A 23,961-nucleotide genomic window follows, 5' to 3' on the forward strand; every position below is an offset into this window, starting at 1 on the left:
TAATGGGTTCTGGTTTAAAAAGAGCTATATCTAAGGAGCTATATCTGAGGTATTAAACCCAAGGAGTATTATCGTACCATCTGCACTAAACTTGATTTCAAGCTAACAAGAGCCTGGTCTTGTAGCCATTGCTATAATAGGATGATATTTTGGTTGGGGTTGGGAGTGAGGGAGGGCATTGAGTGTATTTTGCATGTGGAAGAAAATGAATTAGGCGAACTGTGGTATATTTCATATTCAAAGACAACTGCAACATTATCTTTTATCTCACATGCTCTTTTTCTATGTATCCTTATAACTTGTCCACTAAGAAATGGAGTCTGTGCCTACTCCACCTCTACCCCTGTTGAATCTAGGCTGGCCAAGTGCATCTTTTTTGTGCTGGTTCCTGCCTTTATAAAGCTTACATTTGTTTTTTAATGAATAAATGCAATTTAGGAGATGATCTTCATGTGCTGGTAGCTGTTCTCCAACATGAACCTCACATGTAAGCTTGTACTTTTTACTAAAAGAGAGTGGATGACCATACAGTAGGAACATGGTGGCTTTTGTTTTGATGATACTAGTTGGACTCATACTATCAGCTACCATCCATAGGCATTTACTGCATTTGGCTATCATGCCAGAAGTTATATCTGCAAAATTGCATTTAACTCTTAAAACAACTCCGCAAGATACAGGCACAGTTATTATGTCTGCTTTACAACTGAAAAACCTGAGGATTAGGGGTGTTAAAAATGTGTTCAAATTCACAAAACTAGTGAATATCAAAGGTAGGTTTCAAACTCAGGACTGTCAAAGCCCATAGTTGGAGTGAATTACAGTATCAGCTGTTTTCTTTTGTGTTAGACGTGCCATAGTGCTAGAAATTTATATTTTGCCAGTGCTTTAAAATACCGAAGATTCTCGTAATTCCTCTTTCCTGGCTGAGTCTCTTTCATGCTTATTATTTCATACCCATTTATAGTACATTGTTATCCCTTAAAAACAATTTTGTTTATTGCAGTGTGGTTTCCTTCTATCATGTTAGGATTTTCTTTTCTTTTTTTGGAGGAACTGGGGAGACTCTTGACTCCTCACTAAAGCCCACACACATCAAGATATTCTTTTATTTGTTATATGTTTTGAGTATGAAGATGAATCAGAATATTCCAAAAATTGTATTTGCTAGACTCATTCCCTTATTCAAACACTAAGTACCAGTTTTCTTCAAAAATGATTTTAAGTATGATTAAAGTCTGTTCAAAAGGAAGGTATTTGTTTTATAGTGACTTGTTTTGGCTTAATGTATTTTAGTAGTTTTTCAAGAAATAAAGACATAGATTAATTAGGCTGTTGTCTCCCTTTTCCCCTCTACTTTTGAATGAGGACAATGCACAGGAGCCTAGAGACTGAATTACAGCTTGTCCCTCTGAATCACTTTGTGATTGCTATCAAAGCTTGTTGTTATACCCTGTCCTAAGATTTGTAATATAGTAATTTTCTTTAAATTTGACTATAGACTTGAAAAATGTGTGGTATTATTATTATTATTATTATTGTACATTTACAAAACATTTTATGTTGATCAAAATGTTATATTTATGTATATTTATATTTAGCCTCAATTATTTGATGTGAGGCAGGGCAGGTGGTAGATAATAATTGAACTAGATTTCAGGACCCAGAAGTATCAACTCATAAGTATTGTTTCCACTGGTTGTATGTGAAGTAATGCTTTTTTTAGTTTACTAAGTATTTTTATCAAGTGAGTTTCCCAAGTATTTTTAAATCTTAATATAAAAATGTTAGTGAATGCTTTATGAAGTTTGCATAAATATGGATACCATATTTATTTCACCACCATTCAGATGAAGTAGGAAAGATGAGTTCTAAAGAAGATATACAGGTGGAAAATAAGCATATGAAAAGAAATGCAGAATTAAAGCAACGATGGTATACCACTGAAAACCTATTAGAATGGCCAAAAGTCAGAACACTGGCATCATTGTTGTGGAGGGGCAGGAGCTCTAATTCATTGCTGATGGAAATGCACGATGGTACAGCCACTTTGGGAGACAGTTTGGTAGTTTCTTACAAACTAAACAATGTTCCTAGTATATGATCCAGTAATCACACTCCTTGATATTTACCCGAAGGCATGGAGGAACCTTAAAAGTATATTACTAAGTGAAGGAAGCCAACCTGTAAAGGATTCATACTGTATGATTCCACCTACATGATATTACGGTAACAGCAAAACTATGGAGAAAGTAAAAAGATCAGTGGTTTCCAGGAATTACAGGGGAGGGAAAATAAGTAGGGGGAGCACAAAATAATTTTTTTTTTTCACAAAAGAATTTTAAGACAGCAAAATATACTTTGTATGATACTGTAATGATAGATGTGTGTTCTTATACATTTGTCTTAACCCATAGATGTATAACACCACAAATGAACCTTAAGGTTAGCTGTGGACTTTGGGTGATTATATGTCAATGTATGTTCATCAGTTGTAATAAATGTACCACTCTGGTGGGGGAAATTGATAATGGGGGAGGCACACGTGTGAGGATGCAGAAGTTATATGGGAAATCTCTGTACCCTTTTATCACTTTTGCTATGAACCTAAAACTACTCTTAAAAATAAAGTCTTAAAAAAATACACCTCAGTGTATTAGAAGTATCCTCAGTATATCCAAACATCAGGGCATGGGGGAAATTGAAGAAATCTCATTAGCGTACTATCAAGACAAGCCAAGGTTAGAGAAGAATTTGGACAAAACTATCAATACAATTTGTCCTTGCTTTAAAAAGAGGTGGTACAATGGTAAGGGATTTCTTGGTGATAACAGCTATTTTATATTGAGTGTTCTGTTTCCTATATCCCATGCGTTTTTAATTTGTTATCACTCTTTGGTAGAGTATGTATTCTAGTCAGCCTTTTTCTCAGCTGAGGTCCTGTGAGGGAACTAAGGCCTATTGAAAATAATTTAAGTGAATATTTTCTCAATTCTCCCAAGGATATGGTGCATGGGAGAATTATAGATACATAGTAGAAAAGGTTAATTCATTTTGAAAAGTAGATGTTTAGTGCATTAGGTCTATTTCTGTTATAACCTCTCCATCCCAGATGAGAACTACTTTAGTAAATTTTTAAAAACATAAATGGAAAGTAAATTTTTGAGATCTTTCAAGGTCAAGAAAAAAAATCTTTTCTGTAATATGTAATTGATAGTTTGGCTGGGTATGGAATCCTAGTTTAGAAGTCATTTTACTTCCAGTTTTGAAGGCATTGCTTATATTTCTGTCCTGATTTCATATTATTGTTGATGTCAGTAGCTTATCTGATTCCTGATCTAGAGGAACTTGGTGCTGTGAATTATGTGCAAAATGATCCTTTGGTATAAATAGGGTTAGTTTTTACTGCTGTTAGTGATTTGACTTTCTTGGATCTGCAAAACAGTGACTACTTTATTTCATACTTTCAAGTGTCAGATTGAAATTGTTGCTATATCCTATCCTAAATACATACTTGTGGGATACATGCTCAAACTTGTTTATAATTTTAAAAAATATTCCTTTCTGTAATTTTAGTTGAGATTTAGGAGGGAACACATTAGGTCATTGTCTTCATCCTGCTATTTTAACCTGGAACAATTCTAGATTTTACGTTTCCAGTTTGATCCTTATAATAATCCCATAATATAGTTAATATTATTAACATTTTATCAATGAGGAAACACAGACCCAGAGAAATTAAGTTAATTGCTCAAATATATCCAACAAGGTAGAATTAGGATTTGTACCCAGGAACTTTAATTTCAAATCCTGCTTAACCATTATACTGTAATACCTTTTGTGATACTATTAAGTTCTTTGTGCCTTGAGAAGCTACTAACATTGTATGAACTAATTATAATTATTTCTCTATTGTCTATAATAAATGCTAATTTATATTTCATAAAATGGAAGTAAGTAAAAAAATAAAACCTGTTGTAGTTGTGTATATCAACCATAAACTTATTTTATCACTAATTGAATTTGAAATGCCATTACCTGAGAAAGAATACAGGAAATTGAGTTAGTTTTGTGTACTTTCTAGTAAAGAAAAAGTCTTAGGTTATGTGGAATGCTGTTGTATGTGAGTGGAGAACCAGCCTTGCAGTATATGCGTAATGAAGAATGAAATTTATTGGTAAGGTACCTGTAAAAATGAAACACTAAGTCAGTTGTAACTGAATTAGTTGTTGTTCAGCTAAGTGGGTGGGTACATTTCCAGTTTGGAAGAATTGTGATCACAAAAATCAATCTGGGATAGATGAAGAAAATAATTGAGCAGAGTTTTGTTTGTTTTTTAATTTCAATTAAGGCAGAGTAAGTTAAATGGATTTTAATATAATAGGGAAAGAATTTTTTGGAATTCTAAGATTAGCTGTGGAGAGAAGACACAGTATTAACATTTTGGCTGTACTTTCCTGTAGATTTAATACTGTGGGATCACTCCACTTAGATTTAACACAGTAAAGAGAGTGATTTCTTTCCTGACTGTGATAATAAAGTGCATTTTTTAACAGGAGAGTTTTAAGTGGAAAATATTCGTGGGTAGATTATATATTTTGAAAAGTTTAAATGAAGTGAGGAACTTTAGCAGCTCATAACTGTTACAAGGAAACATGGATTGGAGCACACTGTATTATTATGGTGTCTTTTTAATCTTCTCTGTTGATTGGTTTGGATTAATAGTATTTTATGACTCAAATATCCTTGCTAGAGGTAAACTTTACATGTTAATCTTCTGCTTTAGCTGTTGGAATCCATTAAAATTGTACTTGAAAGAATATCTTTCCTTATGAATTCTTAATCATGGCTGAGGCAAGCAGTAGATTAGGTATAAATCTAGAGGCTTTAGGAAGGATAAACAGTATGTTTATATTTATATCCATTTTTGAAGTAAGCAAAAACTGGAAAAGACAATCAGAAGAGGTAGGCAGTGTGGCAGATACTACAAAAACATAATTGATATGGAGAAAGGGGTTACATTTTTGAGAAAGGAAGAGAAACTGATTTAATTGCTTCATCCTGAATCTCTTAAGTATTGATCTTGCTTTGTTTTCCTAAAGCAGCAGTTCAATGCAGAGCATTGCTGGAAGGTAAACATGAGTGGAATAGCCTTTCTTGTTTTTCAGATCATTAAAAAAAACCCAGCAGTATGGTTTAATGCCTTTTCTGTCAGGCTCTTTCTCTATCTGTATATTGCTGATTTGACAGCCTCTGGTCCTTCTCCTTTGCAGTTAAATGTGTGTGTCCTTTGTTTGTGCTAGTGGGTTTTGCTACATTTGGACGTGAGAGAAAAGCCTGTCATTGCCATACTGATATAATTAGTCTTCTGGGTAAGCTTATACATTAAATAGACCTTCTAAGCCATGAAAGAAGAGAGCTCACAACAACGTAGATTTTCTTCTTGTACTGTGGTTTCGTCTGTTTTATTTCCTCCACGAATTGATGGCCGAAAGCTTGTCCGGAATGCTTCATTTGGAGGATACAATGAACTTTCTCCTTCATTGCCAGGTTTGTTTTCCAGCCTTACATTCTTAATTTCTTGCACAGTTTTCATTAAAATAAAGTAGAAATTTTAATATCTTAACCTGCTTTGGTTTAAACAAAACAGTTCTATATAAACGGTTAGGTTTTAGTAACTGCTGTTATATCAATTGGCTTTTCCATATTTGCTCTTAAAACCTCTTAAACTCAAACTTGAGAACTAATGATTCAGTAAAGTACGAATCTTCAGTGCGTATAGCATGGATTTTTGTTTTAATTATATAAATAAATACTATGACCCTTTGATAAAAGTAAAGCCTTTTTTGAACTTGAGATATATGTAAAATTCTATAAATAAACAAATTACTCTGAGATTTTTTACAAATGAAGCCCAGATATTAATACTGGTATTTGTTTGGCTGTTTTCAGCAGAACAGTAACTATATTAAAATTGTTTAAGTTTTAATAGCTCAAGTCCTGACTAAAGTGAAATTTTCTGCCTAAGTATAATTTTTTGAAATGCCATACTTGTTAGATGTAATTGTGTATGATTTGTTTTTGCTAGGAAAATGTTATGATATGATTAGGGTAATAGTTATTAAATGAAATTAGGTATTTTACAGCTATGATTTAGACATTAAATAATTGGTCAGTGAGAGGTAAATACAAATTGATCTTTTATTGTTTGAAAAAGATTTATTGTAGCTAATTTTGGGTATATATTTTATAATATGAACTATTTTTCATTTAAAAATTTTAACTGCTAATAATTATATCATATATAACTACTCTAAGTTACATTATTTTAAATAAAAATTTTATTTTAATACTCATGAAAAAGAAATGTTGACTGAAACTGGTGCTTGCTTTAACTATTTTATGTTTTTCTGACACGTATTTTGTTAAATTTGAATAATACTTTCTATTTTCACACCAACCTTTTGCAAATATTATGTTGATAGGAGGTATATACATTCCTTTGTGATAGTGAAACACCATATAGAAGGTGTTGCCTGGGCAATTAAATAAATTATTTTAAATTTACTGATTTTAATTTATTTTTCTAACAATGTTTCTGAAAAGAATTGGAAACTTTATTCCTGTACTGTTGCCTACGTAGTATAAGCTTTAAATAGCATTCATAATCCGCATTTAGTCTTCTTAGTGTAGCATGGTTACTGTCATGCTTCTTCCTTATGTTCTCAAAATGGTGTGCATTTTAGTGTTTGTCTTTGTTTAAAGTGGCTTTGAAAATGCAATATACTGAATTTTTAAAATATTGATAAGTGCTCTATTTGTTTTTACAATGTGACTTCCATTTCTGTATTTTTCTCTGTCTCACTTTATTTTTAAACCAGCAAGCTTGTGTGAACACATTTGCTGACCTTCATACCTTGACTCTACTTAATACTAAAGAATCATGTGATCCTAGTAAAAAATAGGAAACTTCACTTTCTAAAATTTGATATATGATAAATTGGGTAATTGAAAGCAGAATTGTTGGTTTTTGTCAAAGAATATATTGAATATTGTTCTGAATCAATCTGATTGGAAAAGTGAATAGTTGGCTTAGTTTTCTAATTCTTGAAATAGAGAAAATCATGTTCGTAGGGATGCTTTCATATTCCATTTAATAAATCAACAGTTGTATTATAACCGGCCATGATAAAAAGCTCTTTAAAATATGTTTTATCTGCTAATGAGTAAAGTGGAATTAGGTATTTCAAAGAAGCAAGAAGCTTTTCACATTTTTTTAGGTTAAAAGTAAAACAATAAATTTCTTCTTGCTCATTTTGTTATACTGAAAAAAATTTTGAATGTATATTTAAAGATAACTTTATCTTACGACTTTGAGCATAACCTTTTTTATTTTAGTTTTCCTTAGGAAAATTTTTTTTTGTCACTTCTACCTTAAATATACTGCCCATGTACTCATAGTGATACCATAGTACAATTTTTTTGTTTATATTTACTTACCTCTTTCCTTAATCTCTTATGTAACTTCTAGTGTATTTTGACTTCTTGGAGATTTTTTTCCTGTACAATTTTTAAATTCTTGGATGTGTTCAATATGGCTAATATTAACATATCAATTTTATATTTTATAAATATTCTGCATTTTCAGATATGTATGTAAATCTCATTGTAACAAGACTAGAGCAGCATAAAATTTGCTAATTTATATCTACATATTAATAAACTGAATTTATTTCTGAAGTATATAAAAAAGTTTTTCCTTATCAATGATAATAGCACTTATATTTTATTAAGAAATTAGAAGCTAAAGACAGAGTGCTAAGTTATTCAGGGTTAATATTCCATTGATGAGTAGGAGAAAATAAACTCTGTGTACTACTACATTATTGGAAAATAATCTTTATGGCCACAGATTTGAAGTCTTTCTTAGACCAAAAGCACTAATGTTAAGAACAAGATTTGACTGCATTTAAAGTCATGAGTTGTTCATCAGAAGAAACCATGCAGAGAATAAAAAGACAAGCCACAGAATGGGGAGATATTTGTAATGAATAGAGCTAGTGAAGGGGTAGTAGGTGGAATACATCAAGAATCCTACATAATTCAATAAGAGAAAGGAAAACAATGAGTTTTTAAAAGATGCACAAAGGATCTAAAGAGGCTCTTTACACACTAAACATTAAAATATCTAAGTAACATGTGAGGAAGTAATCAACATTATTAGTAATCAGGGACATGCAAACTAAAACCTCTCTGATATATTATTATATACATATCCAACAGATTCACAGAAATGTTAAAAGTCTATCAATATTGGTGTTTCCATGGATACGGAGGAACGAGAACTTGTACACACTGTTAAAAATTTGGTATCCTTAAAGTTGAAGACATCCAAATATATGTGTATATACCATAACTCAGGAATTCTGTTTCTAAGTTTATTTATTATTTTTTTTGAGACCCAAAGATGTAGAACATTAATTTCTTTTTTTCCCTTATTTTAAAAAAAAAATTATTTGTAAAGTTAAATTTAGTGGGGTGACATTGATCAAGAAGAATACATAGGTTTCAGGTAATATTTCTATAACATTGAACTGTTGATTGTATTGTGTGCCCATCACTGTTGATTGTATTGTGTGCTAATCAGTTTCTGTCACTGTATATTTGTCCTTCACTCCTCTCCCCCACAACCCCTCCCACTTGTAACCATTTCACTTTTATCTATGTCCATGAACCTCAGTTTTATATCCCACCTATGTGTGAAATCAGATAGATTTTAGCTTTTTCTGATTTTCTTATTTCACTTAATATAATGTTCTCAAGGTCCATCCTGTTGTTGAAATGGCACGAGGTCATAATTTCTGTGGCTGAGTAGTATTCCATCATATATATGTACCACATCCTTATCCAGTCCTCTATCAAGGGACACTTTGGTTGTTTCCATGTCTTGGCCACTATGAATAATGCTGTGATGAACATGGGGGTACGTGTGTCTTTTTGTACCAATGTTTTTAAGAGTTTTTTGGTAGATACCCAGTAGAGGGATTGCTGGTCATATCGTAGTTCTGTTTCTTAGCTTTTTGAGGAACCACCATACTTTCTTCCATAAAGGCTGTACCAGTTTACATTCCCAACAGCAGTGAATGAGGGTTCCTTTTTCTCCACAGCCTCTCCAACATTTGCTATTACCTGTCTTGTTGATAATAGCTAATCTAACAGGTGTGAGTTGGTATCTCATTATAGTTTTGATTTGCATTTCTCTAATAGTTAGTGAAGATGAGCATCTTTTCATATATCTGTTGGCCATTAGTATGTCCTCTTGGGAGAAATGTTTGTTCAGGTCCTTTCCCCATATTTTAATTGGATTGTTTGCTTGTTTGTTGCTGAGCTTTGTGAGATCTTTATATATTTTGGATATTAAAGCCTTTGTTGGAGCTGTTGTTTGTAAATATTATCTCCCATTTGGTTGGCTGCCTATTTGTTTTCTTGTCAGTCTCAATTGCTGTGCAGAAGCTTTTTAGCTTGATACAGTTTTATTCATTTATTTTTGCTTTTACTTCCCTTGCTTTTGGGGTCAAGTTCATAAAATGTTCTCTATGGCCACTAAGTTGAAAATTTAGAGAAACTCTTAAGTTTGTATGTCTACCAGGATACATTTCCAAGAATATTTATAGCACCATTTGTTCATAAGAGGGACAAATTAGGAACAACTCAAATGTCTGTCAACAATAGATGGGTAAATAGTGATATCATGTAGTAGGATTCTAATCAGCAATGAAAATGAAATACTTGCAGTGACATGCTGATAAAAATGATTGCAAAAGTCAAAATAGTTATTTTTGAGAAGAAGAGTAGATTGTGATCAAGAATGGCACTTTTGGGAAGAATCTTATGGAATGCTGACAATTCTTTCGTGATTTCCATGGTGGTTATGCAAATCGCTGTATACATTAAATTTTACATTTATGTTTTATGCATTTTTTGAAGGTATGCTATATTTAACATTTAAAAACCATTACAAGAAAAAGTGGAGTTTGTTTTTATTAATTTTTGGATCAATTTATTTAATGTGCCTGACCTGTGGTGGCGCAGTGGATAAAGCGTCGACCTGGAAATGCTGAGGTCACCGGTTCGAAACCCTGGGCTTGCCTGGTCAAGGCACATATGGGAGTTGATGCTTCCAGCTCCTCCCCTCTTCACTCTCTCTGTCTCTCTCTCTCCTCTCTAAAAATGAATAAATAAAATAAAATAAAAAACTATAAGCAAGAAAACATATATATCATATTAAAAAAAATTATTTAATGTTTGTATTTGAAAAGGTAAAGAGGCCCTGGCCGGTTTGCTCAGTGGTAGAGTGTCGGCCTGGCATGCAGGAGTCCCAGATTCGATTTCCGGCCAGGGCACACAGGAGAAGCGCCCATCTGCTTCTCCACTCCTCCCCCTCTCCTTCCTCTCTGTCTCTCTCTTCCCCTCCTGAAGCCAAGGCTCCATTGGAGCAAAGTTGGCCCGGGCGCTGAGGATGGCTCTATGGCCTCTGCCTCAGGCGCTAGAATGGCTCTGGTTGCAACAGAGCAATACCCCAGATGGGCAGAGTATCGCCCCCTGGTGGGTATGCTGGGTGGGTTCCGGTCGGGTGCATGCGGGAGTCTGTCTGACTGCCTCCCCGTTTCCAACTTCAGAAAAAAAAAAAAAAAGAAAAGAAAAGGTAAAGATTAGATCCTTCTTTTCAGGAACTAGCAGTCAAGTAATGGAACATTTGCATGAAAATTAGTAATTGCAGTATATTGTGTATGTGTGTGAAGTGCTGTGTGTCTCAGAGAATGAGACAGCTAATCAGTGTGCCTATATACAATCAAAGCAAGGCCTCCCAGAAGATGTGGCTTTGGGTCTTGAGAGGCACCCGGCATTCTAGAAATACGTAGCATGAATTTTAATGTTGGACCTCAGTTCGAATCAGCTCTGCTACTAACACTTATTAATATTAGTCAAGTTTCTTCATTTCTTTGAGCCTCAGTTTTTTCCATTATATAAAGTATAGGTAATTTGCTGATTTTTTGTAGAGTTATTTTAAAGATTAGAAGTGAGTAAAGCATCTAACATAGTATATTACAATCGTAAGTATTCCTACATATGAATATTGGTTGCTTTATTGTTATTTTCATTAACATTTTATAGTTATTATTATTGCTGATGAATTAATCAGAAATAGCAAGGTACAGAATAGATCAAAGGGATATAAACTTAAGTGAGGAATAATGTCAAGGCAGGAGAGGTCTAATAACCTAGAAGAATTGAGAAGGATATTTTTATTATATTTTTTATTGAGCCATAACTTATATATAGTCAGGTGCACAACTTTTAAATTTTTAGTTATGTATAGACATGTGTAACTACTTCCTAATTTCTAGAACATTCAACACATGCCCCTCTTAGTCGGTTACTTCTTTAACAAAGGTAAACCACTTTTCCAGCATTAAACACCATGTTAGTTTTGCCAGTTCCTGAATTTTATATAAATGAATCATATGTGCCTTACTTATTTATTTGATAGGGAGAGGTGACTTCTTTCACTCAGTATTATGTGTTGTTTTGTATAGTAGAGATTGGTTCTGTTCCATAGCTGTGTAATATTTCATTGTGTAAATATAATATACTAATGTATTCTACTATTAATAGCCATTTTGTTGGCTCCAGATTTGGACTATTATGAATAAAGCTACTATGAACATTTTGTACCTGTTTTTTGGTGAACATACACACTCAATTCTGTTTGATAGATTAAGATCAGAATTTCTGTATATTAGAATATGCATACATTCAGCTCTAGTAGATCCTATCAAGTAGTTTTATAAAGTGGTTATGCCCTTTTATACTGCCACTAGTAGAGAATAGAGTTCCAGTTCCTCCACATTCTCACCTATACTTGAATGGTGTTAGTCCTTTTAATTTTAGCCATTTTCATAGTTCTCTCTCATTGTGGCAGTGGGGGGAGGGAGATAGGGGAGGAATTTATACCTAAAATCACTAACAAGCAAGCTTGGTGAAAAGTTGTGATCTGAAACTATAGTACATTATTGATAATGGTAAGTGATGTGTTGTAGGCTTTGTATCACTTTTTTTTTAAATAAAGAAGTAATTTTAAAGTAATTTTAAGTCTTCCACACTTGGTGGAAAACAAAAAGCTTAAGAAGTACTTTGGCAGAGCCCTTTTGATTTCAAATAAATATACTTTTGTGACTTCTTAAGATAAAGATTATTTTTGCATGTTTATTAGGAAACCAAGGTTATCCAGTCTAAAGAGAGTTCCTAGTGTGACACCTTGCTTTGCTTACCATGAAATTACCCCTGCAAACTTAGTGTACACTATTGCAATATTTTCTTAAGGCCTTTGTACATATTTATATGTTATTTGTACTTTATGCTGATAATCTACTTATTTGTCCTTAGTTGAAAGTCAAAGTATTAGAAAGCATTTTGCTTTATCCCTCCATAATTTTAAATACCTTGGAAGTCATCAGGGCCAGCTTTTAAAATAATAATGTGATTTGCAAGTGTGAGGTGTAGAGAATCTTTTAATTTTTTTCTTTTAAAGAGACAAGAGAGAGAGTCAGAGAGAGGGATAGATAGGGACAGACAGAAAGGAATGGAGAGAGATGAGAAGCATCAATCATCAGTTTTTTGTTACGACACCTTAGTTCATTGATTGCTTTCTCATATGAGCCTTGACCACAGGCCTTCAGCAGACCAAGTAACCCCTTGCTCGAGCCAGTGACCTTGGGTCCAAGCTGGTGAGCTTTTGCTCAAACCAGATGAGCCTGTGCTCAAGCTGGTGACCTTGGGGTCTCGAACCTGGGTCCTTATGCATCCCAGTCCGACGCTGTATCCACTGCGCCACCGCCTGGTCAGGCTAGAGAATCTTTTAAAATGTGATTTGTTTATTGGTTTACACAGATAATACAAAGGCTCGGTTTATGAATGTCCTTTTACAACATTTGAAACTTTCTATAAGATATATTTGCATATTAAAAAAGTTTATTCGGGCTTATAACTTCTACTTTTGTTTTCATATATTGTTCTGTTTTTATAATAATGTGAATTTAGGCACACTGAAGTGATGATTTTCTTAATGGATTTGTCTAGATTTATCTGAATCTAAAACTTCACTAGAGATTAAAGTCTGGTGAGAATAAAAGACTTTTTTAATTCATTTTAATGAGGTGACATTAATAAATCAGGGTACATATGTTCAAACATCTCCAGGTTATCTTGTCATTCAGCTATGTTGCATACCCATCACCCAAAGTCAAATTGTCCTCTGTCACCTTCTATCTGGTTTTCTTCGTGCCCCTCCCCTCCCCCCTTTCCCTCCTCCCTACCCCCCCCCCCCCCCCCGTTAACCACCATACTTTTGTCCATGTCTCTTAGTCTCGTTTATATGCCCCACCTATGTATGGAATCATGCAATTCTTAGTTTTTTTCTGATTTACTTATTTCACTCCATATAATGTTATCAAGATTCCACCATTTTGCTGTAAATGATCCGATGTCATCATTTCTTATGGCTGAGTAGTATTCCATAGTATATATGTGCCACATCTTCTTTATCCGTTCATCTATTGAAGAGCTTTTTGGTTGTTTCCATGTCTTGGCCACTGTGAACAGTGCTGCAATGAACATGGGCTGCATGTGTCTTTATGTACCAGTGTTTTTTAGTTTTGGGGTATATACCCAGTAGAGGGATTGCTGGGTCATATGATAGTTCAATTTTTAGTTTTTTGAGGAACAACCATACTTTCTTCCATAATGGTTATACTACTTTACATTCCCACCAACAGTGGATGAGGGTTCCTTTTTCTCCACAGCCTCTCCAACACTTGCTATTACCTGTCTTGTTGATAATAGCTAATCTAACAGGTGTGAGGTGGTATCTCATTGCAGTTTTGATTTGCATTTCTCTAATAACTAATGGTGATGAGCATCTTTTCATATATCTGTTGGCCATTTGTATTTCTTCCTGAAAGAAGTGTCTGTTCATGTCCTCTTCCCATGTTTTTTATTGGATTGTTTGTTTATTTGTTGTTGAGTTTTATGAGTTCTTTGTATATTTTGGATATTAGGCCCTTATCTGAGCTGTTGTTTGAAAATATCATCTCCCATTTAGTTGGCTGTCTGTTTATTTTGTTAGTTTCTCTTGCTGAGCAAAAACTTCTTAGTCTGATGTGGTCCCATTCACTTATCTTTGCCTTCACTTCCCTTGCCTTTGGAGTCAAATTCATAAAATGCTCTTTAAAACCAAGGTCCATGAGTTTAGTACCTATGTTTTCTTCTGTGTACTAGATTTTTTCGGGTCTTATATTTAGGTCTTTGATACATTTTGAATTTTAGTACACGGGGACAAACTGTAGTTGAGTTTCATTCTTTTGCATGTGGCCACCCAGTTTTCCCAGCACCATTTGTTGAAGAGGCTTTCTTTTCTCCATTGTGTGATGTTGGCCCCTTTATCGAAAATTATTTGACCATATATATGTGGTTTTATTTCTGGACTTTCTATTCTGTTCCATTGGTCTGAGTGTCTACTTTTCTGCCAATACCATGCTGTTTTGATTGTCGTGGCTCTATAATATAATTTGAAGTCAGGTTTTGTAATGCCCCCAGCTTCATTCTTTTTCCTTAGAATTGCTTTGGCTATTCAGGGTTTTTTATAGTTCCATATAAATCTGATGATCTTTTGTTCCATTTTTAAAAAAAATGTCATTGGAATTTTGATGGGAATTGCATTAAATTTGTATATTGCTTTGGGTAATATGGTCATTTTGATTATATTTATTCCTATCCAAGAACAGGGAATATATTTCCATTTCATTGTATCTTTTTTGATTTCCCTTAACAATGCTTTGTAGTTTTTATTATATAGGTCCTTTACATTCTTTGTTATGTTTATTCCTAGGTATTTTATTGTTTTTGTTGCAACCGTGAAGGGGATTATTTTTTTGAGTTTGTTTTTTAATGTTTTATTGTTGGCATATAGAAAGGCTGTGGGCTTTTGTATATTAATTTTGTATCCTGTGACCTTACTGTATTGGTTTATTGTTTCTAGTAATTTTTTTGTGGAGTCTTTGGGGTTTTCAATGTATAGGATCATATCATCTGCAAAAAGTGAAACAATTACTTCCTCTTTTCCGATATGGATGCCTTTTATTTCTTTATCCTGTCTGATTGCTTGGGCTAGAACTTCTAGCACCACGTTAAATACGAGTGGAGAGAGTGGACAACCCTTTCTTGTTCCTGATTTAAGGGGGAAAGTCCTCAGTTTTATGCCATTTAATATGATGTTAGCTGATGGTTTATCATAAATGGCCTTTATTATGTTGAGATATTTTCCTTCTGTACCCATTTCGTTGAGTGTTTTAAACATAAAATTGTGCTGTATTTTATCGAATGCCTTTTCTGCATCTATTGATAGGATCATGTGGTTTTTGTTCTTTGTTTTGTTGATATGGTGTATTACGTTAACCGTTTTACGTATGTTGAACCATCCTTGAGATTCTGGGATGAATCCCACTTGATCATGATGTATTATTTTTTTAATATGTTGTTGTATTCTATTTGCAAGTATTTTGTTTAGTATTTTAGCATCTGTATTCATTAGAGATATTGGTCTGTAGTTTTCTTTTTTTGTGCCGTCTTGCCAGGTTTCAATATGAGGGTTATGTTGGCCTCATAAAATGTGTTTGGAAGTATTACTTCTTCTTCAATTTTTTGGCAGACTTTGAGTAGAATAGGAACCAAGTCTTCTTTGAATGTTTGATAGAATTCATTAGTATAGCCGTCTGGGCCTGGACTTTTATTTTGGGGGAGGTTTTTAATAGTTTTTTTCTATTTCCTCCCTGCTTATTGGTCTGTTTAGGCCTTCTGCTTCTTCATGACTCAGTCTAGGAAGGTTGTATTGTTCTAGGAATTTATCCATTTCTTCTAGATTGTTGAATTTGGTGGCATATAGTTTTTTATAGTATTCTACAATAATTCTTTGTATATTTTTGATATCTGTTGATTTCTCCTCTTTCATTTTGGATTTTGTTTATATGAGTCCTTACTCTTTTTTCCTTGGTAATTCTTGCCAAGGGTTTGTCAATTTTGTTGATCTTTTCAAAGAACCAGCTAAGAAGACATTTTTTAATTTATAATACAGGATGAAGCAAAAGAAGGTTTATAATTGTTCATATGGAATTAATACAGTAATTAATGAATAATGATATAAGAATAAACTTTTGCATACTCACAACTGTAAACCTCCTTTTGCCCCATGCTTGGTATACTTTTTTTAGAAAAATCATTGTGCTCTTATACATACTATATATTTAGAACATTTTTGAAGTACTTTATAGTAGTTTATTAATATTGAGAATTAGTTATTAAAAGTATTTATTACTCTGAATAAATATTTTAGAATTTTTAAACTGAATCATGCAAGCTTGGTTTGCTTTACACTGAAGATTTAAATTCTGTTAAGTTTTTATTTAAAATTTCATGTTGCATTTATGAAACAAGTTTTTTCCTCCTAATGTTGGGGTTGAATGATCATACTCTTTACCGGGGTTGGGGAAGATTCCTTCTTTATATTACAGAAAAAATCAATAAAGTCTCTGACCTAGGAAAATAGAATGGATTTGTTTTTAGCTGATATAAACTAAATACAGAGTGAATGTACTGATATGCAAGAAATGATTTTTAAGTGCTGGGCTATGAATAATTGTATATATATATATTTTTAATACAGGCTTTATTTGGACAAATAATTTTAAGGAAGACTTAATGTTACTTGCTTTCCAAAATAGAAAGAACTTCATTAAAATTAGTACTGCCTATGGCCCTGGCCAGTTGGCTCAGTGGTGGAGCGTCGGCCTGGCATGCAGAGGTCCTGGGTTCGATTCCCGGCCAGGGCACACAGGAGAAGCGCCCATCTGCTTCTCCACCCCTTCCCCTCTCCTTCCTCTCTGTCTCTCTCTTCCCCTCCCGCAGCGGAGGCTCCATTGGAGCAAAGATGGCCCGGGTGCTGGGGATGGTTCCTTTGCCACTGCCCCAGGCGCTGGAGTGGCTCTGGTCGCAGCTGAGCGACGCCCCAGAGGGGCAGAGCATCGCCCCCTGGTGGGCGTGCTGGGTGGATCCCGGTCGGGCGCATGCGGGAGTCTGTCTGACTGTCTCTCCCCGTTTCCAGCTTCAGAAAAATACAAAAAAAAAAAAAATTAGTACTGCCTATGCCTGACCTCTGGTGGTGCAGTGGATAAAGCATCAACCTGGAATGCTGAGGTTGCCAGTTCAAAACCCAGCCCAGTCAGCCTAGTCAAGACATATAAAGTCAAGGCACATACGAGAAGCAGCTACTATGAGTTGATGCTTTCCACTCCTCCCCGCCTTTCTCTCTCTCTTTCTCTGTTATCCCTCTCTAAAAATCAATAACTAAAATCTTTAAAATGATTACTGCTCATATAGTGGTAGTCAGTGACAATGATAATAAGGATAATAAGGGTCAGTATTAATTGAATGCATACAAGGGTGCAGGATACTGTGCATTCTCATTTAATTCTCACAGGAAGCACATTGTTAGACTTATTTAAGTCTGCTCCTTAATACTGATTTATTGCCTCAATCTTTTATCACAAGTTCTGGAATTGTTTTCCAGTTTGGCAGGAAGTGGGAAAAGTATGTTGGATAAGTTTTATCAGGATTCTCTGTTAGGAAACAGCTCACTAGAACAGCAGTTCTCAACCTGTGGGTCGTGCGACCTCGGGGTTCGAACGACCCACAGGTTGAGAACTGCTGCACTAGAAGAAAAGCTCCATGAGGCCTGGGTTCATGCTGAGTGCTCTAAAAGCAGAGGAGGGGTATTAGCTCAGTGTTGGTGGGTACAAGGAAAGACTTTATGGCTTCTGAAAGTCTTAATTTATTCTAAAGAGCTATTATACTAGAAGTATTTAAATTTATAATAGCTTAAAAATGTATATTCATCTAGGCTTCTTGTACTGATGTACATCAAGTGTAATGTATATTTGAAATTTAATGACTTATCTGCCTCTGCTTTTTAACACCTATATATGCTTTTTAATGCATACATATGCTCAAAAGTAAGTAAAACTGATAAAATCACATTGTTTTTAAAGGTTTTGAACGAGGAAAGGAAGACATTTCTCAAAATAAAGATGACTCTTCACTTTCTATGTCAAAGAGCAAGGTAAGCATATTGTCCCCAAATATATGATTACAATATTTTTCTAATATTTAAGATGAGGTAACTGACACTGAAATTCTATCAGATTTTTATGAGATAGTCTTATGTTGGTATATCTAAACCATATATTGTGTGTGTATGAAAAAAGGGAAGTTTCACAGTTGTTTACTTGCAGATCAAGCCCATTGGGAACCAGTATCCTCTCTAGAATTTATACTGTTTCATTATGGCTGCTACAGCAGTACTTTTCAAACTGTAGTCTGAGAGTTCCATATGGAGAAATTCTTAAGAGTTAATGTTTCTTAGGAAAATAATTCTCAAGTATTAGGGATGCGTTCAAATAACAATCAAAATGTGTACATTTTACTAAAGGCCAAAGATCTCTTACAGTAATAGCCTGCAAACCCCTAAATTAGTAATTCTCAAACTAAGATATTTATACATATTCTTAGTCTGCTGAGGTTTTTTTTTTTAAGTATATGTATGAGAAATTGGGTTTGTAATTCACTAGATTGACATAATATATTGAGGAATTTGATTTTTGATATTTATTTCTGGTCAGGTTTAACAGCAGGAGAAACTTATGATGTGAAGTAAGAAAACATATTTCTTTTTTTTTAATTTTTAATTTTATTTTTTAAATTGGTTTTGAGAGAGAGAGGAGTGGGGTGAGAGAAAAAGAAACATTTTGTTGCTCCACTTACTCATGACATCATTGATTGATTCTTGTATGTGCCTTGACTAGGGGTCGAATCTACAACCTTGGCTTGTTGGGATGATACTCTAGCCAACTGAACTGCACAGCTAGGGCCAGAAACCTATTTCTTTAACTCATAAATTCTTTGCTACTCTCAGCAATAGGCTTTGCTGTAAAAACTCTATATTTTTTGGTTCTTGTTCTTGGAAACAATTGAGATTTTATGATATATTTTAATGTATAATTTTACACAGATTATTTTGCACTTTTCAAGTATTCATTACATAAATGTCCATTTATCATATGTGTAAAAATACTTAGGATGGAAGTTTGAGAGTACATTACTATATGTAGATAACATATACATGAGAAGCGCCTTGATCATTTCATGTAAAATATATAATAAAAGTAATTAAAGAGGAAATAATTATCTTGGGTCTGCCATGGCTAGAAATGCATTGTGATTTACAGAATTTCAAAAACCTGTTTTCAGACAGTTAACACCAGAATTGGTGAATGTATGATATAATGGTATTCTTTCCTACTCAGAAGTCTAAGCATTTAAATCCCATACCTATCTACCACAGCCACCTATATGTAATTTTTAAATGGTAGGGGCAGGAAGTCTAAAAATATATAAAAATTATGTAACTTAATGAATCAATATGCTTTGGAACTGCCCTTTGAGTACTATAGCACCTAGTCGTTATGACTATTTAAATTTAAATTAATTAAAATTAAATGAAATTAGAAATCCAGTTTCTTAGTGATATTACCCACATCTCAAGTGCTCAATGGGACATATAACTAGTGGCACTTTATTGGACAGCTCAGATATAGAATATTTCTTTCGTTCAGAAAGCTCTACTGTACAGCATTGCTTTGGCATCAAAAAAGTGACTTTGAGGGCCCTGGCAAGTTGGCTCAGTGGTAGAGCGTTGGCCTGGCATGTAGGAGTCCCGTGTTTGATTCCCAGCCAGGGCACACAGGAGAAGCGCCCATCTGCTTCTCCACCCCTCCCCCTCTCCTTCCTCTCTCTCTCTTCCCCACCGCAGCCAAGGCTCCATTGGAGCAGAGTTGTCCTGGGCAGTGAGGATGGCTTTGCGGCCTCTGCCTCAGGCACTAGAATGGCTCTGGTTGCAAAAGAGCGAGGCCCCAGAGGGGCAGAGCATCGCCCCCTGGTGGGCGTACCGGGTGGATCCCGGTCGAATGCATGTGGGAGTCTGACTACCTCCCTGTTTCCAACTTCAGAAAAATACAAAAAAAAACAAAAGTGACTTTGAATCTTGACTCCTCATTAAGATAGTGGCTAGTAAGGTTATACAAGAAGGAAAACTTAGTAATATATTTAAAAGACTGAAGAACTCTTGGTCACTGGATCCTTTTTTGCAGAACTAGCTGTACAATATGGCAGGTATTTCTTGAAGTATAAGTGTTCTAATTTATCAAGCTCACATGACTCCCTTCTGGCTTGCTTGTCCCTTATATACTGGAACCTTTAGGAATTTCCGAGGCCGATCTTGTCAGGTCTGGGAAACAGATTTCCTGTTGTTCATGAAGATAAGTCTTAACTTTGAGTCTGACTGAGATTATATATGAACAGTTTTAAAAGGTGAGAAATCAGTTTAGTGAAATGGCTAAAAGCCTGAGACTGGGAATCAGCTAGAGTACAAATTCCAGCTTATCTACTTAACAAGCTGTGTGTGACTTTAGGACATTAGTTATTTAAAATGTTTATCTTAATTTCCTTATTAGCATGGTTTTGCTTTGAGTATTAAATGAGGTAGTGCACATAAAGTGTTTAGCATAGTACTTGGTAAAGAGTAAACAGCCATTAATTTTCATTAACTTTTAAGCTAATACTATTAATAATTGTCATTTAGTAGTATCTAAGAAGTACAATATATTATAAATTTTTCTGTTAAGCTGTGGGAAATAGAAATTTCACATTGTAGATTAATTTATTGAATTAATTTTTGTTTTTGTGGGTTTAATGTGTATTAGTTTTTAAATCCAAATTCATATATACTACTTGGGAAATCAGTATTTGAAAATCAACATTTGCCAAAATATCAGAAATATGTGGGAAGAATGTCACAAGCATATCTTGAACAGTAATCTTTTTATACCATATATGTAGAATAAATAGTTTTAATGTTGTTGTTCATTTCTATGTGATTTTAGTCTGAATCTAAACTTTATAATGGCTCAGAGAAGGACAGTTCAGCTTCAATCAAGCTCACAAAAAAAGAATCTCTCAAGGTTAGTTTCTACAGTCGTTTCTTAACATGCTTTGCATGTGCTTTTGAAAGAAGGCTGATAAGATAAAGAAATAAATGTGTCTTCCTGAAAGAAGAAAAAGAATCCAGACAGGGACACATAAAAAATGTCAAAAATTTTATGACATTCTGTAGTCAACTGAAAAAGCTACATGATTGTCCCAGGGCTCTTTCAGGCCTCAGCTGGCCACTGCTGGGGCTGAGGACGAGGCATCTCTGCTAAGTTGTCCTCAAGTCAGGCACAGCACTGTGTTTTGGGACCCCTGATGGGAAGCTCTGGTGCCTGTTGAAATTCAGGTTTACTAACTACTAGGTTATGGGTTGAATTTGGCCCATGGGCTGATATATAGTAAGTCCTCACTTAACATTGTTAGTAGATTCTTGGAACTGTGGTGAAATGTATGACGAAACCAATTTTACCATAGACTTAATTGATATAAACAAGAGTTAAGTTCCTTCTGCATCTCATCACAATTATAAAGAACAATGTTGAACAAAACGACCTTATCTGAGGACCTGCTGTATTTTGTTTTACCTACACACTGTTTTAAGATTGGCCGCAGATCCCAAAGCCTAAGGAGCACATGGTTTCCAGTTGACTCTTGATCCCTAGGTAGTCTGTTTTACCCCTCCCCCCATATCCGATCCCATTTGCATTTGAAATTTCATATTAAATCTGTTAATTCAGAGATGCATGATAATGAAGACCAAAAGTCTAAAGTTCTTTTTGGCTGTAGAATTAATAAAAAAACATTTTATTTGTATGCAGTCTTTTTACCATTAAGTGAAACTAGGAAGATTTTGTACTATAGTTAAAAATATATAGATATAGATATAGATATAGATATCACTGATAGGTTACCATCAGTCTTTTCCCATTGTAATAACAGCAAGCAATAATAAGACTACATTAATTCACTGCTGCTTTCTCAGATTATCTCAGAATTGATTTAAGAGGGTAAAATTTGATATTTTAAATAAAGTAGTTTCACTGTTGTGGTTTCTTAATTATTTATATTTTACATATTATTATCAGGAAATGGCAAAATTGCCAGTTTCAAACAATTGAAACATTGTTTATAATCTGGAAAAACTGGTAACTGATTGAGTTTCCTTCAGCCTGAGAATATATTAAGGAAAAATTTTTTTTAAGGAAAATTTTTGAGGCAGTATAGCATGATGGTTAAGAGCATGTCTTTCAGAGCCAGTTTGCCTTTGTTTGAATCCTGCCTCCATGATTTACTAGCTCTGTAATCCTGGGCAAGTTACTCTCTGTGCCTCAGTTTCCTCTTTTGTAAAATAAGGATACTAATAGTCCTACTTCCCAGGGTTATCAAAGATTAAATGTTGTAGTCCATCTAAAGTGCTTAGAACTGTGATTGGTACACAGAATGTACCCAGTAAATGTTAGCTCTATTATTTATACTAGGAATTCCACGTAGCAGTTAAAAAAATAAGGTGGACATGGAAACACTCCAAACAATAGTGAATGGAAGAACGATTTTTTAATGTGTTTGAAAACTCAAAAACAAACACAGAAGCTATATATTTTTATAGAGCATATATACTATATAGAAAAGACCTAAAAGGATAGTGTTTTCAGAAAGGTTAACAGTGGTCAATTCTGTGGATTGAAATAAGATAGGGTACAATAAAGACAGCTTTTTAGTTTTATTTGTGTTTAAAATGTTTATTATGAGATTATATTTATTTAATATTGTGTAATTTTAAAAAGGTAAAGTACTTTAAAAAGATATAAAGAACTTCACTAGTGATAAAAAAAACTAGATTCTAACCTCTAAAAATTTCTAACAAGTCTTTAAAAAAAGTTATTTTATCATAAGATGCTAGATCCTAAAAGAGGGTTAGAATTTTATATTCTACATTTTATATATCTAAAAATTTTGAAAAGAATTTGCCCATTTCTAATGAATTTAAATTTTTTCTATTATTTCTGTAAAATAGGTGCAAAAGAAAAATTACCGAGAAGAAAAGAAAAGAGCAACAAAGGAGTTACTCAGTACAATCACAGATCCTTCTGTTATTGTTATGGCTGATTGGTTGAAGGTCAGTTTGTACTGAATCTTGAGTTCTCATTGCTGGATGTTTACCTGCTGGAAGAGGAAAGCCCAGAGTTCACTAAAGCCTACAAGACGTAAATAACTACTAGGATGATTGTTTTTTACTGACACACTGTTAATTGTATCCCAGAGGTTTTCTGTTCTTAATGAGGAGAAGGAGCCTTAATGTTGTCTCTGTTGACAGCATCATCAAATATATATAGCAGTTCTTTTAAAAAGACTTTTGATTTGTGCAACATTATGCAGTCTAATCAATATGCCCTGAAGAAAATTTTGCTTGATACTTAAACTATCATTTAGTATTCTTGTCGACTCTTGGTGTATGCATAATTGAGAAGATACGAGACAAAGTTAATATAAAAATTATCCTTTGAAAAGGATTAGTTTTCAGAGAAATATACATATTGCTGTTTCTCTACATTATTCTTCTGGCTCTGGTTATTCCCACTTATTTTTTATTTTTTATCTCAGTCACTCTGTACTCTTTATCATTCTCATATAAAGGGTATTTGGTAGTAATCTTTCAGTCTAAGGCTAACTTTATTTATTTATTTATTTATTTATTTATTTATTTATTTAAAGTGAGAGGAGGGGAGATAGACGCACTCCCGCATGTGCCCCAACCAGGATTCACCCGACAACCCCTGTCTGAGGGCAATGCTCGGACCAGTTGAACTA

The 23,961-nt window shown here is 34.0% G+C and overlaps 1 protein-coding gene across 14 annotated transcripts in view; it reads left to right on the forward strand.

Moving 5' to 3' along the window:
• Positions 1-23,961, forward strand: part of OSBPL8 (oxysterol binding protein like 8) — a 168,257-nt gene that overhangs the window by 97,242 nt on the left and 47,054 nt on the right. For 13 of the 14 annotated variants that reach the window (XM_066368511.1, XM_066368510.1, XM_066368513.1 and 10 more), the window contains 3 exons: positions 18,159-18,229; positions 21,108-21,185; positions 23,168-23,269. In XM_066368511.1, coding sequence (XP_066224608.1) covers positions 18,159-18,229; positions 21,108-21,185; positions 23,168-23,269 — 251 coding nt within the window. Of the gene's footprint in view, positions 1-5,313; positions 5,551-18,158; positions 18,230-21,107; positions 21,186-23,167; positions 23,270-23,961 lie in introns of those variants that run through there. The other variant, XM_066368518.1, reaches the window with a different exon arrangement.

Source organism: Saccopteryx leptura, chromosome 2, assembly GCF_036850995.1.
Source record: "Saccopteryx leptura isolate mSacLep1 chromosome 2, mSacLep1_pri_phased_curated, whole genome shotgun sequence".
NCBI classification, from domain to species: Eukaryota; Metazoa; Chordata; class Mammalia; order Chiroptera; family Emballonuridae; genus Saccopteryx; species Saccopteryx leptura.